The sequence below is a fragment of the Poecilia formosa genome, unplaced genomic scaffold, assembly GCF_000485575.1.
Source record: "Poecilia formosa unplaced genomic scaffold, Poecilia_formosa-5.1.2 Scaffold45, whole genome shotgun sequence".
NCBI classification, from domain to species: domain Eukaryota; kingdom Metazoa; phylum Chordata; class Actinopteri; order Cyprinodontiformes; family Poeciliidae; genus Poecilia; species Poecilia formosa.
Genome location: NW_006799984.1, coordinates 1,891,232 through 1,908,783, shown reverse-complemented (window position 1 = coordinate 1,908,783; position 17,552 = coordinate 1,891,232). Strand labels below are relative to the sequence as shown.

General features: G+C 37.2%; 1 protein-coding gene across 1 annotated transcript in view; it reads left to right on the top strand.

The window, feature by feature from the left end:
- Positions 1 to 17,552, top strand: part of atp1a2a (ATPase Na+/K+ transporting subunit alpha 2a) — a 73,790-nt gene that overhangs the window by 9,280 nt on the left and 46,958 nt on the right. The window contains exons 8-11 of the mRNA XM_007552033.2: positions 6,763 to 6,876; positions 7,310 to 7,444; positions 11,262 to 11,379; positions 13,027 to 13,295. Coding sequence (XP_007552095.1) covers positions 6,763 to 6,876; positions 7,310 to 7,444; positions 11,262 to 11,379; positions 13,027 to 13,295 — 636 coding nt within the window. The remainder of the gene's footprint in view (positions 1 to 6,762; positions 6,877 to 7,309; positions 7,445 to 11,261; positions 11,380 to 13,026; positions 13,296 to 17,552) is intronic.

Below are 17,552 nucleotides of genomic sequence, written 5' to 3'. Positions count from 1 at the left end.
CACAGGTGTGTTGTTTTGAGATAAGTCTGATTATAACCTCACATAACTGCAGATACTGTTCCTGTTTGGAATAACATTTTTAGAATAAATATACATATATATTTGATCCCTTATTGGTATTTAATGCCTGATCCAGTCTGGACCACGTGATCGGATCAGCATGTCCCTATTTATGGTTACATTCTTTTTCTCCAAGCTACATTCATCTTGTTCAGACATATCCTTGCAAGTTGTGTTTTATTGAAGTTCTGAAGGATAAGAAACTATTCTCACTGTGCAGTGATAACATGCTATACACATTATGGCTGCAGTCAGGTGAACTGAAAAACACTAATTATCTCCTCATCACAGCAGCTGTCTGTGGGTGAAATATATTTGTTACATTCGACAACAGCCAGATTGCAAAAAACAGACAACCGAGTCAGCGCATCTCCAAAACTGCTTGCTCTTGTGGGCTGTTCCTGGTCTGCAGGGTTTACATCTGTCAAGCAGTTCAAGGAAGAAACGGTGGGTCACCGATGCACGTAGAGAGCAAAGGCTGGTCTGCGCAGCAAAACAAATGAACTCGAAGTCGGTGCTCCAAACAACACATTACAGTTTCCGTGAGGCTATATAGTCACAGACCAGTCTGGGTTTCCATGCCAACCTCTGCCCACCAACAGTGGGCATCTGAACATTTGAATCAGTCCAGAAAGGAAAGGAAGAAGGTGGTCTGGTCTGATTGTGATGAATTAGGTTTTATTTGACATCATATGAATGGCTGGATGCATGTGCACCGCTTACCTGGGAACTCGGGATGCATGGGAAGAAAAACACGCCTGCAGAGGCAATACAGTGGCTCGTTCTGCTGGGAAAAGCTTGAGTTATGTATCACACTTACCATACTTGCAAACCACCTACCTAAGCATTGTTGTGGGCCATTTAAACAATATTCCCTGATGGCTGGGGCCACTTTTAGCTGGATAAAAGATCCTGACACAAAATAAAAAATATCTCAACAGGTTTGAGGTGTTGACTTTACCTCCAAATGACTCAGACCTCGATGACGTAACACATCTCTTTGATTTACCCAGGCTCACCTTACAACTTCCACGACAAAAACGGTCTCATGCTAACATCTTGTTGCTGCCGCAGTTCATATCTCCACAGGTTTATTGGAGTGGATGGTTTAACATGTGGAGGCTGTTTAGCAAAACAGGGACCAACACACCATCAGACAGGGGATGTGAAGCTTCAAGGCAAAACTATCAACTTTGAGTTTAGTTTTAACAACCTGGTTATATTTTTTAAAAATTACAGGTTTTTATTTATTTGTAAAATGATAAATTATCTTCTGAGATGTTATTTCTTGTTTAATTTCCTAAAAAAATCATAAATCTACTCAAACAAATTGCTCAAAGTTGCGTGAATGGACATTATAGTTTCTGCTCAGTTTTATGAACAATAAAACTACCAGACATTAAACATTTATATACAAAATCAGACCGTTACATTTTCTGCACAAACTTATCAGTCTAGTCCAACCCTGAGGCTTACGAAGCTTTTTCTATCTAAAACTAATGAAATTGGATGAACAACACCATAAATCCAGTAAAAATAAAAAATGAAGCACTATATTTCTTTCCAGTAGTGTTTAGTTCTGCCATCTTAAGTGAAGAAACTGTAGCTCCAGCATGAGCTAAATTATCCCAGGATAAATTAGTTTATTAATGACACAAATGCTTATATCAGCAAGATGCTGTTCTTCAAAATATAATACAATAGAATAACTTTGCACTAAAATAGTTTGGTTATTAAACAAGCCTCCCTGCTGTCAGGAACCATCACTTACTCAACATATTTAGAGGATTATGGAACAAAATTGCTTGACGATTATAACAATATACCATAATACCTTCACTTGTGGAAAGTTTCTCCCATTAAATGCAACATTTTTAGCTCTCCATGCATGAGGTGCAGCTCCTGGGTGTATGATGTTCTCTATATGCTGCCGGGTTAGTGAGAGCAAACGTGTGAGCTTTGCAGTCTCCAAAATCCATCTGCAAATGAGCGCTCGCTATTAGTTTGCAGAAAATAACATATTTTGCTATGCTTGACCATCCTAAAAATTTTTAGAAGAGAGCTCATTCAGTGTGGTTATAAATAAAATTGGCAAATTGGCAGAAAACCTCAACAATGCTTTTTAAAGTTGCTTCTGTTACTGTCAGTTATATACCAAATGATATGTTTTTGTATTTTGTAAAGTATTTTAAGTGGCATTAAAAAGAGAAAAACAATCAAAAGTAAACTATTTAAAAAAACACAATAACTGAACATTTCATGATTCATCTTAAAATGAAATTGGTTTATAATGTGAATGTTTGAAGGCAAAAAGGGGCAATTCTTCAACTTTAATGTGTATTCAAGCCAGATGTAAATGCATAGCCCCGCCCCCAGAACATTTTTCGAAAACGTACCCCAAAAGTGGGCGGAGCCAAGATACATGGAGGGGCGTGGTCAAGTGTTGGATGAGCAGAAGGGATTGGCTGTTGTCAACTTAACGACCTTATCTATTTAGTAACTTTTCAGACAAATGTAGGAAGGAGTGAAAAACAAAATTAAGTGACTTTTTTCTGTGTTATTGAAGATTTCGTATTATTGAACACATGAAACATGAATTTTGACAGCATATCAGCTAAAAATATCTTTATTTATTATTGTATTTTGATATATAATAACTATTAATGGCTAAAAACAAACAGGACTTAACCAACCACAAACACAAATGGACAGATTATTTACTTTTTATGGTAAATTTATAGATTATGTTTTTTGTCTTCAGGATTAGCACAAAATTTTAATGCACACCATTTTATTTTTGCAGTAAATCTTAGTTTGTTTTTCTTTACATTCTGTGTTGCAGCGCTGCCCTTTGTTCAACACACACTCCTCTCACTGGAGACTATTAAAAACATGTTGATGTGACTTTGACTAAACATAAGCTGGCAATATGATACCCCAGGAAAATTACATCATTATGAATAAAAGATGTAAATATCCCATATTAACTTAAAGTGGAGTGTGATGGGTAGCTCTTCTCTTCTAATGATTACAAAATAACATACTTAGAGGCATTCAGCAGCTTCACTTTTTCCTACATCTCTCAATAAAGATTGCCTCTTGGATTTTTTGTTATTTAAAGGCTTTATAATCACTGGAGGCCTTTACTGAACAGTTTTGACAGGAAAGAGAATTAAGCGATACGCAGCAAACGGGCCGAAGCTTTGAACCCAAAGCAACCTCATCCTGGTGCCCCTGCTTTAAAAGTTTTCCTGGTTTTGACTGTGTGTAGGGTGAAAACTGTCCCTGATTCCTCCCCATTCCCCAATGAGAGGCATGTAAAAAAAAACAAAAAACAACAAATTCCTGGCACACCCTTGGAAAATTACTCATGCCAACCATGGAGCAAATAAACTAATCGCCACTCATTCTGCACCTTATGGCTCTGAGTCATAATGCAATCATCATTCAGTTCTGACTACTCTCCAGTCAGCATTAAACCCTTGCATAACATACAGTAGACACAGCCGTGCACGCTCACGATAACCTTTATCTCCCTGTGATTAAATCTCCCCGTTCAGTTCTGAGTGTGTAAAGCTGGACGCTCTGTTGAGCTGCTTCAAAGCCCTCACTGACTGCAGCTTTGACACTTTGTAAAATTCAGACAGTTATTTAAGATTAAAATCATCTCCCACAGAGCCTCGCATATGCCTATTGTCAGATAAAAGCTTATTATCTAGTGATAAAAGTGTTCTGACATTTTCTGGTGTTTAAAATTGTCCTTAAATTGGATAATTATTTGCACAGTTTTAAGTTTCATGTTTAGATGTTTGTATATTGGCTGTTTCATGCCTAAAATGTTCAAACTCACCTGCTGGGACAGATGTAGCACCTACGTTTCTGCACAGCAGGTGAGCGAAAGCAGCTTTCCTCCACAGCAAGTAGAGGGGAAAATAAAGAGGAAAAATCTGCAAATACCATGAGGGACAAAACAGAGCAGAAGCTGGAAAGAAAACACTATGTTTGTGGCAAATGCTAACTGTGACAGGGGATTTTCTGAGGATACAGATTTATTTCCTGGTTCAGAACATTTGCACATCCACAGTAAAAGAAAAAAAAAGTCTTTCAAGGGGGAAACAGCAAGAATGTTCTGTTATTGCACTCAAATAAAAGCAGAACCATGGAAAAAAGCAAACTTCTCATGGTTTAAGACTTTTATTTTCCAGCAGTCCAAGGCAGAGAGTGCACCAGCTGGAGACGCTTTTATCCAGACTGACTGGCTGTCTTGTTTGCATCAGTGAGAGATGAACCCGTAGAAGCTTTTTCGCAGCATTGCTGAAAATAGATACCAAAAGCAAAACAACAATATGCCAGAACATATCTCTGAAAATGATACAAGACTACAAAGCAACAATCACTCTCTTGGTGGCCCAACGGATCACAGTTTCAGACAGATGCTCTCTTGGACTAAAGCTGAATGTCAAGATGACAAAAATTCAGTTCTACAGGTGCTTGTGAACTTCTGTAGCTGCAGTGACTTGTATAAATGTTGATATCCCTTTGAACTAAAATGTTTTCTTCTGGGATTTTATTTGACAACCAAACATAAAAATGTGGATAATTCTGAAGTGAAAGGAAAATGATGATCATCACAGTTTTCATAAAAAATCTATTCAATCCCTCTTGATCTTACTTTTAGATTGAACCAATTCAATTAAAAAGTTCCCTTTATAAACTTTTGTTATTTTACTCAGAAAATACGGTTTATTTAGGGAGGTGTGAATGCATAATTCACACTTCGACCAAACTTTCATTTGGTCGAAGTGAACTCTGGTGTGGTTCGAATGTGTATGTGAATGGCAAGCTGACCAGATCTCTGGTCAGCTTGGCCAGAGATCTGGTCAGCTCCAAAAACAGGAAGCAGACTACAACGCATGGCATCCTGGGTAAATGCCAGTAAAACAAATGTGAAAGTCTAGAGCAGTGGTTCTTAACCTTTTTTTTTTTTGAGGTACCGAACCCCCAAGTTTCATATGCGCATTCACCGACCCCCCCCACACACATAATATAATTTGCAGTATTCTGATTTATTAATGTAATTATATTAGTTGTAATGCCTCCCCCACGCCACTAGAGGCAGTACCAACCCCGAAAAGATGTGACTAAGGAGCAGATTTAGAAGTACACCGAAAGCTACAGAATTTGGTAAAAACTGAGCTTTACTGAAGTAATTAAAGACACAAGTTCAAATCCATGTTGAGAGTGGAACTCCTTCCCGCAGCTCTGATTGGCTCAGCAATGTAACGTGATCCTCTGCAGCAAGTGATGGCAAAACGGGGCGTCATCACGACTTTACACAGGTGTGTCTTTACCTCCGCGGCAGAGGCTTCGCCGAACCCCTGAGACAGACTCATCGAACCCCTGGGGTTCGATCGAACCCAGGTTAAGAACCACTGGTCTAGAGCTAGGAGAAATAGCTTGAGGTCATTTACCAAAGACCAAAGAGAAATCACACAACCGCTAAAATCTGAAATTACTCTTTTTGTTTACATTTTGTGACGAAGAATGTTGTGCTCTTCTTCAGAGGTTTTGTGTCGTTTCCTTCAGTGATTCTTGGTGCAGCGCCCCAACAGGTGAGGAGGGGAAAGATGTTTTTCCAAAGAGTTCAGTTCATTTGACACACTGCAGTGTGAATGCAAACCACACCAGCTGAATATGTAACAAATGTTGCAGAATGCAGCTGTTCTGTGGTGACCTTAAAAATGAGAGATCATTGGGAATAAGAAGCATCATGAAGTCGCACCAGACAGGTCAGGGATTAAGTTTTAGTTAGATTATAGAACAATATCCCAAGCTTTGAAAATTACAGAGTAATGTTTAATCCTTAATCCATCACCTCAAAACGAACAGAGTGACACGACTGCAAATCTACTAAAACATGACCATCTACCTAAACAAACAGGCTGATAAAGGAAAACATTACACTTAGAAGAAGCCAAGAGAACCACACATCAGGTGGAACAATTTTTAAAAATATAACACTAAGGCAAAGCACCATACCTGTGCTGGTATGGTGGGAACATCATGCTGTGGAAATGTTTTTCTTCGGCAGGAGACACAATTCTAAGAGTAAAATCGGTAAAACCCAGCAGAACATCTGAGTTTTGGAGCACCCCTTAACCTTTTAGCAGGACAACAATCCCAAACATTCAACCAGAGTTACAATAGAACGACTTAGAGGTACATTCATGTGTTATAATGACCCAAAGTCCACATCTAAATCCAGTAAAAACCATTCAATCTGACTGAGCTTAAGCTCTTTTGACAAGAATAGTGGGGAAAATTCATTCTCCAGTGAAAAACAGGCTAAGACATCCCTCAAAAGACCTGTGGCTGCAACAAAAGGTGGTTCTGTGTCCCTCAGGGGGGTGAAACTGAATGGACAAATCACTTTTCAGAGTTTTATTTGCTAAAAAAACATTTACTTCATTCTTGTGCACAATACTCTGTTGGTCTAAAATCCTGATAAGTTTGGGGTGTTAATGTGACAAACTCTGGTGGTGGTCAAAGATTATGAATACTTTTGCAAGGATTAGATTTCTCTTTAGCATTAAGTTCTGAGTAATTTAGAGATGCTTTCTGTGCTCCAACATGCCTGAAATGAAGTCCATTAAGCGGGTAATGACGCTGCGTCCCCTGTGGCTCGCCTCCGTTCTCTTCCAGCTGTATCTGGGCGTGGTGCTGGCTGCCGTGGTGATCATCACCGGGTGCTTCTCCTACTTCCAAGAGGCCAAGAGCTCTCGCATCATGGACTCGTTCAAGAAAATGGTGCCACAGGTACGGTGATGCATTAGGTGGCTGGTGTAGTCTCAGAGCTTTCTGAATCAATAAGCTATCCCTCAAGTAGGGCTTACAGACTCACTTGAGTGGAAACCTAATAAGCTTGCACAAAGGAAAATAAATGTTTGAGCCAACTCTGGATTGTGAGTGTGTTTGCATAAAAACTCCCCTCTCGTTATCCACCTCCAGCTCTTCGATTGCCTAATTCTTTAATCTATTTATGCTCTTTTCCATCCCTTTCCTTTGCCTCTTTCCCTTACCTATCTTTTCCGTCTTCCTCCTTTTCTTCCATATCAGCTTTTAATATACTACTACCCCCTCTGGCAGCTCTTTTTTTAACATCTCTCTCCTCATCTTACTAAATCCTCTCTCTGTGCGAGATTCCCTGTCTCCTCCTGACAGTTTTTCTTCGTCTTTATCTTCATGCCAGCAAGCGATGGTTATTCGCGAGGGGGAGAAGTTGCAGATCAACGCAGAACTTGTTGTCTTGGGAGACCTGGTGGAGGTTAAAGGTGGAGACCGGGTTCCTGCTGACCTTCGGGTGATCTCTTCTAGCGGATGTAAGGTATTGGACTGAAGGTCAGGTTTCACAGGTAGTCCTAGTGGTGCGATGGCGTCATTAAACTTAAACTGGGTCTGTTGTTTAAGGTTTAATTTGAGAAACTCCAAGGTTTGATGGTTTAAGTTGAGTGGATGTTTTAACATCTTTAGTCAGGGAGCAGTTTGACCATCTCATAGTTTGATAACCTTGAGTATAAGGATAATACAACCCAAATCTGCTTTCTTTTAATCTACATGTGATCTATGTCTGACTTTTTCAAGGCAGTCTGAACGGTCTAATTTCAATCTTTTCACCCCTCAATAAGTCCGATCTGTGCCACCTCCATATGTGGTGCTAATTCAGATACGTATCCGATTGTTTTCAAAACGTCTGAAGTTATATTTTACCTGACTTTTATTTCATTGATAAGAGAAATGTCATAATTGTCCAGAGGTAAGATGTGGAAAATCAGGACTTAAATAGTGGATAAAAATTATGATTATGAACTTAAGAGAGAATCTGTGTCACTAAACGCTCAAATCAAAGTCAGACATTTCTTGCTCTGACTAACAAACAAAACGTCTACAGAAGTTACAGTCAATGCTCCACCAAAAGCCGTTGTTTTTAGTTGTAAGTTCTTTTTATTAGCTTTCTTCATCTTATCATTTAACAACACTGTCGGCTCCCGTTGCTGGATAAACATTAAAATCAATTCACAAACGCTTCCATCATAAACAGAGCGCTGCTCTGTGACGTCAACGTTCTTCTTCCTCACATTCAGGTCGCGTTGGGCTTGTAAACTGTTCACACTGAAGCCTCATTGTGGTTGAGTTTAATTAGCAGAATGAACGACCACACACAAAACACCAATTTCAACAAAAAATTGGAATTGGACATAAAATTTTATAAGTGATATGGACTTATATGCAGAAATTTCACCTTTCCAGAAGGCCTTCACCGTGACAACTTAGCTGAAGTAATCTATCTGACCCCGCGGACGATGTTTTGTTCTGCTAGTTTACAAATCAATAAGCTTTTGAAATGATTGCATCCTTGTTTTTTCTCTCCTTAATATTTACATGCTGGCAACCTTGAGCACAAATTACCTTTGGGCAGTGATGTATGTTATCTGGTGTTTTAAAAAGCCTTTCTACTGAGCACTTGAGAAAAAAAGGGTATAAAAGAAATAATATAACGTATTTTTGCTTGGATTTAATAATTTGCCAACAACACAGTGATTGTGGCCTAATGATGATACAAGAGGAATCGTATTTGGGTCAAGCATTGTCTCAAAAGACCCTTTCCTTGGACGAAAGATCATAAAGAAACAAAAAGAAAAAAGGATTTTAAAATCTAACTGATGATAAACCAGATGGTTTATCCAATTAGCTCTTCACCTGCTGCTGTTTTCTTAAAAGTCAGATATTTTCCAAACGTTATTCTTTGAAGATATTTAAGGAAACCATCTGGAATTTCAGTTATAAGCTCAGAGTAACTAATTAGGAAGGGAAAAATGTGTCACGTCAGTTATGCAAGAGCTTAAGGTATTATGATTTGATACAGTTTACTCTAAAGGATAATTGATTTCTTCCATTCAGTTCAATTCAAAACTGATGTACTTGTCATAGTCATGGGCTGGAAGGATCTCCAGTAGCTGTCAGTCTTGCAACACATCTGAAGAGGCCTCTGACTGAAGACTGTTGCTGTATGACAGTGTCAGGACTGTCATACAGCAACAGTATGACAAAATATGCTAACAGCTCAATTTATGGCCCACAGAGATGACATTTCACAATAACAGTTCCTGGATGACACCTAATCCACCTCATTTGCTTTTGCTGCTCCTCTTTAAACCTCTGTTGGGTCATTTGATTAGAAAACTGAGAGCTGTTTGAGTCGGGGATATGATCCCGGCTCATTGTGATTGGTGGAAAAGATGGTTGAACTTCGTTCCCTCTCTGCTCTCGGGTCCTGCTCTGCACCTTTGGTTTTTTGTACCCTTGCAGGTTTTTGGTACCTGACATGTATCTGTTTTTGCCTTCTTTTGGGACGTTTCATACTGGCTTTGACAACCAAAGACATTTTTCTGATTTTTCTCTTTGATTAATCAAAGAGAAAAGTAAAATGGAAATATGATGTATGATAAAAATTTGGAAAATAATGTATGGTTGAATATTTTTTTTAAATCTGATCTTTTTTCTCAGTAATTTATCAAAATATTTCACACACTTCTAGCCAAATGTTATTGCATGGGTAAAAATGGTACTAACAGGTATAACATAGAAGTAGCTATGGAAGAAATAGCAATGCGTCACCAGTTATTTCTTTCAAATAGTAGCAACTTAAACATTTATGACTTTTTAGCTACATTTTATTTACCTTTAAGAAAAATCTTTAAAAATATGTCAGGAATGAAAAAGGCTTCAGTTCAGTATCCTAGTTATTTCAAGACAAAAGAAATGTAAATAACTTTACAAAGTTAGTTCACAAACTAAAGTCATGGCATTATTATTTTGTTTTGTTACCATGGAGACATTTTCTATATTTTTGCTTTGCATTTGTAAACAGCTTTAACAAGAAACAGATACAACATAAACTTTTTCGCAAACTGATTTTGACACTTCCTCAGCATCTTTACTGCAAATGATTCCCACGCTCTGCTGAGAATATTAGTAGTTTTATTAGTTTCTCTCATATTTGATCATAAACCAAAAGTCTGGCTGTAAATCCAGTAACATGAAAATTATAGGAGTCACAAATTTTATGATGATCTTCTGAAACACTGTCATTAGATTATTATTATTAACATACCTATGCTCTGTTTTATTGCTTTTGGGTAACTGGGATTGGAATCTCACTGCTGTCCTAAGTGTTTTATAATGAAATATTTGAGCCTTTTTCAATTGTTTTGTCAAAAATATTCATTTTGATTCTCAAATGGAGATTTCTTAAGTAGGTCTTCTAACTTTTATCCCATCGATGATCTATAGTTTTACAGACAGACGGGGTTTTTTTTTATTTTCATTATCCCAAAGCTACTTTTAGCCACCGTTTTTCCATTCTGAAGTTCTGATCTTTTTATTTGCAAAACTGGGTCAAATCCAAAGGACACAATCCACTCTCATCTGTGAGGCACTTTTGAGTTTCTCTTTAGAAATATCACAATAAAAATGTTTCTTTACTCTAATATTTTTTTTTCTTTGTAATGTTTTTTTTTTTTTTTTTATATCAATCAGTATATTGATCTACGACCTTCTGTTTGACCAGAATATAAATAGGATATAATTTAGGGGTTTATATCGCTTAGTTGCCCCTTAAACATGGAGGAAACGTCAAAACATAACAGAACAGATGTGTGTTCAAAAAACAAAAAATGTTTCCTTATTAAATTAGCAGTTTAGACAGAAATCTGTGGTCAGTAATAATAACTGCAACTATTGTAAAAAAATAAAAACTGGGATTGGACCCAGTTTATCTAGGCAGCACACAGAGAGGGGAGGAGATTAAAGAAGGAGGGAAAAAAAGTAAATTTGGGTAACATCAATACAATTTAATAAAATGTTTCCATACAGATATTTACCTATAACTAGAGAGGATGATGAACAGTGTATCACTGATCAAAATGTTAACATTAAATTGCAGAAAGTTAGTGCTACAAACTTTCTTCAGATCTGAAATTAAGTTGACTAAAAGTCACAGAGATTTGTCATATCATAGGTGATGATTTAAAAATGATGCCTTCTGATCGCCTATCCAGTAATTCACTCCACCTTTATCTCCTTTGAGTACGTCGGTGTCACTGGATAACATTTCTCCATCTTTCTTCTTTTTTCCTGTAAAGGTGGACAACTCGTCTCTGACGGGAGAATCTGAACCTCAGACTCGCTCCCCTGAGTTAACGCATGAAAATCCTCTGGAGACCCGAAACATCTGTTTCTTTTCCACCAACTGTGTCGAGGGTCAGTAGGCCAAATCCAACCAAGATTGCCTCTTATCTCCTCAAGATGCCTGTCTTCAAACCATTTGGTGCAAAACATCGTTAGGACTTTCTATCCAACCATGAATATGTTTCAGTGCAATAATGATCTAGGCCACCATTCCTCCATGTGTGCATCCCACACAAGAGTGAAGAATCTGATATTTATTGCAAAAGGATTGGCAGTGAGGCTTATGTTAAAAATTAACCTCTAACTGAAATGCTTGTGAATGTCAGATCCCTCTAAATTTATCCCATTCATCTCTGCAGCAGATTTTACAGGTGAAATCATAAAAGTGTTTCACCTTGTTGGGTTTGGAAGATGGTTGTAAAATAAAAAAAAGTAAAAAATCATGTTGTAATAATACACAGAAAAACGATGTGGCATATTGAAAGTTTTCTCTGAAATACTTAAACATTAATAGATATGAAAATGTTTTGGTCAGAATAGAAAGATGTTCTTCACTTTGTCCTTTAAGAACAATGTCATTGTGAGACATGCATATTTTAAAAATCCCTCAAAACTAAACAAATTTTGACTTAAAGTCCAGTCTGGTTGGATACCTTCACTCACTCTGTAACTTCACTTTTCATAAACATTAAGGATAAATTAGCCTAGCATGCTGACTGCCTAACATCAGCCGCCAGAGCATCACTCTGTTCAAACGTTAAAATGTCTGAGTAATCAACACATAATTTAATGTTTAGCAGTCTTGTCAATTTGCATTAATTATTTTAAGAAAACAGATAAATAGATGCTGCAGATAAATAGTGAAGAATTAGTTATTTTCCTGGATTATTTATTTTCTGCTGCAGTCATGTTTAGTGTATAGTTTTTATTCAAAACCAATAAGAAGGGAGGACTAAATGAATTTATTCTTTTGCTTTTGGTCTATGGTGCAATTACTGTGAATTCTTGAATGAATATGGAGTTAATTGAAGCTTTTTAAATGATTTTAAATATGCTCTAAATGTAATTGTTGGCTTATTAAAGTTTGAGAACAGAAAAAGGAACTAATCAATTTCTGATGCTGATTTTGCCCTTTCATCTTTTTGTACCTCTGTGGTTTCAGACGTTTTGTACCGCCCACAGAAACATTGCATCAGGATAATCAATGACAATCACTTCAGCTGTCAGTGATTATAATGCCGTGGTGGATAGGTACAAGCTGGCTGGATGGATGCTTTCCTCAAACACTTAGTTCAGCATCTGTTTAGTTGGCCAGTCATCATTCTGCAGCAGGCACCTATAATTCACCTCCATCTATCAGAGCTCTGCATTCAGCCATCATCTTCAGCATCAGGTCTCCTTCACGTTCACAATATACATTATTTACCTTCTGTCATGACTTCCTCACTATGAAAACTCATTATTCCCTTTTCGTGTTCCTCACACAGACACTTCAGATCAGGCCACCTGTCTGAAAGCTGCTTCTGACACTTTATGAGTTTACTTTAGAGAGCTGCCATTACAAAGAAAAATATGTTGATAAAAATATTTCAATTCCAATTGAAATACTTACAGATTTGATCAGTTATTTCAGGCTTCCCTCTTTATTTTGATGTGAAGTTATAGATTACTTATCAACTTTTAGTGTAACACTAACTCAGAGCTTCTGCCTCCCATCAGGCAACGCTCGTGGCATTGTGATAGCCACTGGTGACCGGACTGTGATGGGCCGCATCGCCACCCTGGCGTCTGAACTGGAGGTGCGCCAGACGCCCATCAGCATCGAAATTGAACATTTCATCCACATCATCACCGGTGTGGCCGTCTTCCTGGGCATGAGCTTCTTCATCCTGTCGCTCATCCTGGGCTACACCTGGCTGGAGGCCGTCATCTTCCTCATCGGCATCATAGTGGCCAATGTGCCTGAAGGCCTGCTGGCCACAGTCACGGTGAGGAGGGCAGAAGGTTCACTTTATTCGCTTTAATGGGAGTGGAGACGTTTTCTGATTAGAGGAGTCTATTCTGAACAAACACACTTTATTCTACAACAGAGGTGGCCAAACCTTTTGCCCTGGAGGCCAAAACTGGAAAACTGGTGAATTTCTTTTCCCCTGGCTAAACAACACATTAAATAATAATAAAAAAAATATTTACATCAAAAAAGATCCAAAACATAAGAAAGACTTTGGGCTGTTACCTTATTAACAAAAACAGACAATTTCCATATTTTTTGGGTCATCAATTGTTTTCTTGTTGGCCAAAATTTTTACCATTTTTGACATGTGGTCTGGGACCAAACAGAATCATTTCAAGGGCCAGAGATGGCCCCCAAGCCACACTTAGGACACCACTGTTCTACACTGCAAAAACACAAAATCTCACCAAGTATTTTTGTCTAGTTTCTAGTGCAAATATCTCAGAACACTTGAAATAAGACAAACAAAAAATTAAATAACTTTTGAGCAAGATATAGTTAATTGTTTTAAGTAAATAATTCCTGAATTCAGATTAAAAACATAAAAAAACTGTTCTACATAAATAATGAGACATTTTTCCTGTTTTAAGTAAGAAAAAAATCTCAGTGGAACTATTAGTGTTTGCATCTACATCCAAGCATTATTAACTTAAAACAAACTTATTAAACTGGCTGAAAAGTTACATTTAAATATAATTTTTCTTAATTCAAATGTGCCAAAATATTTACACTAAAAAGACAAAAATTATTTGTGAGATTTTGTAATGTTCCATTTAGTTCAGATTAAAGTATAACACTTTTTTGTGCTGTCAAAAATATGCTTCAGGTTTACATTAATCATATGACTGAATTTAATATTTCTGACCTTTTCATCAGATATTTTAACAGGGTTTTTTCAGGTTGGAGGGATTACATGATAGTCAAACATTTAAAGTAAAAGTGTGAATTTATGCCCTTCTTATTGTTTGGCAAAATGTCCATTAGTGTGTTGCATCTTAACAAAATATTTTTAGATGCCTTTTAAAGCATATGGCATAAGTCTAATTGAATAGTTCACTGCTCTTCTTGTTAATGTTGCAAAAAGTCCCATGCATCAGTTTGCATAATACAAATATTTTTTAAAAGGGTTAAATTTGAGGCTCCTTCCTGCCTTTCCAGGCCAAAACTGGGTTTAATGTGCACATTTTGGGTGAAGTTCTCATTGGAAGATGCTGCCACCACCAGGCTAGAGAATTCTTAGTTTTGAAAACCTCATTGTGGCTCTTTTAATCATTCTTTGTCTGACCATAAAACTTTTTCCCTTAATAGGTTTTTATTGTCCAACATGCAGCCAAAAATACTTTTTCAGTTGAGTTTGTTGATGTCACTTTTCCAGCTGCAGGTTTGAGCGTTTGGGGTTCTTGGGTTGCTCTTGACCATCTTAACCCAATTTCCCTTCACCTCATGTGGCAGCCTGGTCCAGATAGCTGAAACATGGACACGGTTTGTTTTGTTTCTAGAGGAAAGTGATGCCAAACAAACAAATACCAAAAAATGCAGCAGGGTAATAATGTCAATCTGGAATGACCTTCCCAAAGCTCCCATCTCTGCATTAAAAATTAATGCTAAAAAGCTGGGCCCATGCCAGGAAACAAGCCATTTTAAATAAACCAATTAAAATGAACTTCTGCCAAAATGAGTGGTCAAACCTCCAGACAGAATCATGCCAGAAGCTTGTTGATGGATACTTAAAGAAATCAGTAGTTAAGTTGTTCACTTCTCAAGGGAGATCTACCCAAATATTAATGAGTGTGTGTACATTTATTCATCTCCCGTCTTGATTTCCTATTTTTAAGCTATTGAAAAAACTCAATATTAGGTTTTCAAAGGAATAATTATAGTTTAAACCCTCTGAGACAAATTTGTCTGTTTTGCCACAAGCCTTTTGCTTTAGTTATATTTTCTAAGACGAACCAAAAAGATGCAAGAAAAAAATTAGTACATAAAAGTTTAACTTTATGGTAGATTAAATGTGATGTTTGATTTATTTTTGTGAACTCAACCGAATAGTTTTTGGTTACACACAGTATGATTAGCATTTAAAGCTGTTTGTCAGATTACTTTGCTATTTGGAGCAAAGCAATTCAAACTACACTGAATGAAGTCTGGTGACTCATTTTCTCTCTCTCTCTCTGTCAGTGCAGTCAGTTGATGTCTAAGAAAAAGACATATTGGCTGTCGGGGAAATAACTTCCTTTTCAGAGCAACAGTTATTGTTTGAACATGGATAAATGGATAAATGATAATAAAAAAAAGTTAATGTATGGAAAATTGTTGTAGATTTGGAGATTGTCATCTGTCCGATGTTTTTCATCCTTTCCTCCACACAGATGTTGCTCTTGTTTTCAACCACAGACCGCTTGTTCTTCAGCATTAGCTGATGATGTTCAGCCTGGAAAGATAAAATACGTTTCTGATACTTATCTTGCTCCTTGCCTACACACCTTCATACTTTTATGCAGATTGGATGCAAATTTATATGCAGACATATTTATATGCAGATACGTTTATGCTGAGATTAGAGGTACGGCGACAAGCTGCAAAAAGCTCCCTGTTTTCTGTCAGATTACGTCACATTTTGCAGAACCCCTTGGCAATCCAGAGCAGAGTGAAAAACGTGTTTAGTGTCAGCTTAAGTCAGATGATTTACAATCTATTTTCATTATCCAGCATGCCAGGTTCATTCTATGGAAAGGTTTAGCTCAAGATGAACCCTCTTAAGTCTGACTTTGGTTTAGCCAGTGTAAATCATACAGTTTAAACCCAATCTGATCATGGTTTTAAAAAAAAGAAAAAGAAAAGCACCCACCATTAATTATTTCATTTTGTTGTGGAAATGAGGGGGATCTCCACCAGGTGCTAAAATGATTTAAATCTGATCTCCACACTCACCACAGATTTCACCACATCGTTATTTATTAAACTAAGTGGGATAAAAAATTTAAACATGTAAAAGTACACTCTGAAAAGTCAAAAGCCTCAGAGAAAGGAGGTGTATTAACAAGTGTATGTATTTACCCAAACTGTCAGTGGTTTAAAAAGCTAAACTTACTCTAATCATCATGTTTACTGACCAATAGTGCCAAAAGGAAATAGAAAACAATGAGGTAAAGATTACTTTTCATTACTAATATAGTTTTTAGGTAGTAGAGAATTATTGTTAGTGATTTTTTTGTAACTTTATGAACTTGTAAAACTAGGGTTTGAGCTTTGGTCTCGCCCACAGGGAGCTGCAGCATCCAGTAAAATCAGCCCTCTGTCTAACCAACATCATAAATGGGGAAAGATAGTTAACATGATAAAGAATTCCCAGTTTCATTTATGGACTCAATAATATGCATGATTAATACCAATTATAGAGTTTTACAAGCACAGAAGTGGGTAGTAACCACTTACTTTTACTGGAGTAATAATATGTTGAATTAGTATTATGCTACCAGTGCACAAAAATGGCAGTGATTTAAGAACATTTTACAGTGTAAATCCAGGCCATGCAGGTTTTAGCCGATATCTCTGATACTTATCTCTAAAACGGCCTGGTTTGATTCTTGGGATTGGCTTGGAGTATTTCCAGTTGTACATTTCTGTTGCCAAGCAGTCCCATGCGCTGCAATTTGATCTGCTAGAAACATTAAAACCCTAACTTTTTGGGGGGAATATTACTTCCACAGTCCTGATATTGTGCTTTTGGTTCATTAGTTCAGTTTGCAAAACATGGAAATAGAACTAAGCCATCATTATTCATGGTTGTTAATTACACTTGAGGCTTTCCTGGCAGTAAGTTTAGATGGATCCTAAAGCGTCTCTGAAGTGATTCATAATGAAAAGTTGAAACATTTTCACTGTTGAAATGTAGTTTTCCTTTGACAATAAGGTGGATGAGCTGAGACTGATGGTAACGTCGTTTGAAATGCCATCAGTCGACATTTCACTAGTCACAGGAAATGAATTAACTTTGAGCAACTGGTTTCTTTTAGCATCCTTCTCTTTAAACACACTAATTATGAATTTTAATGTACATCTCTTATATATTTGGTGGAATGCTGCCATCAGTTTGAGTTCATTTATGTTGAAGAATCTATTGGAGCTTATGGTGTGTTTGTTCGTCCAGTCTTTTTATCCTGTATGTGACTCTTAACTGGCTGTTTACCAATCAAACACTCACATACACACACACACACACACACACACA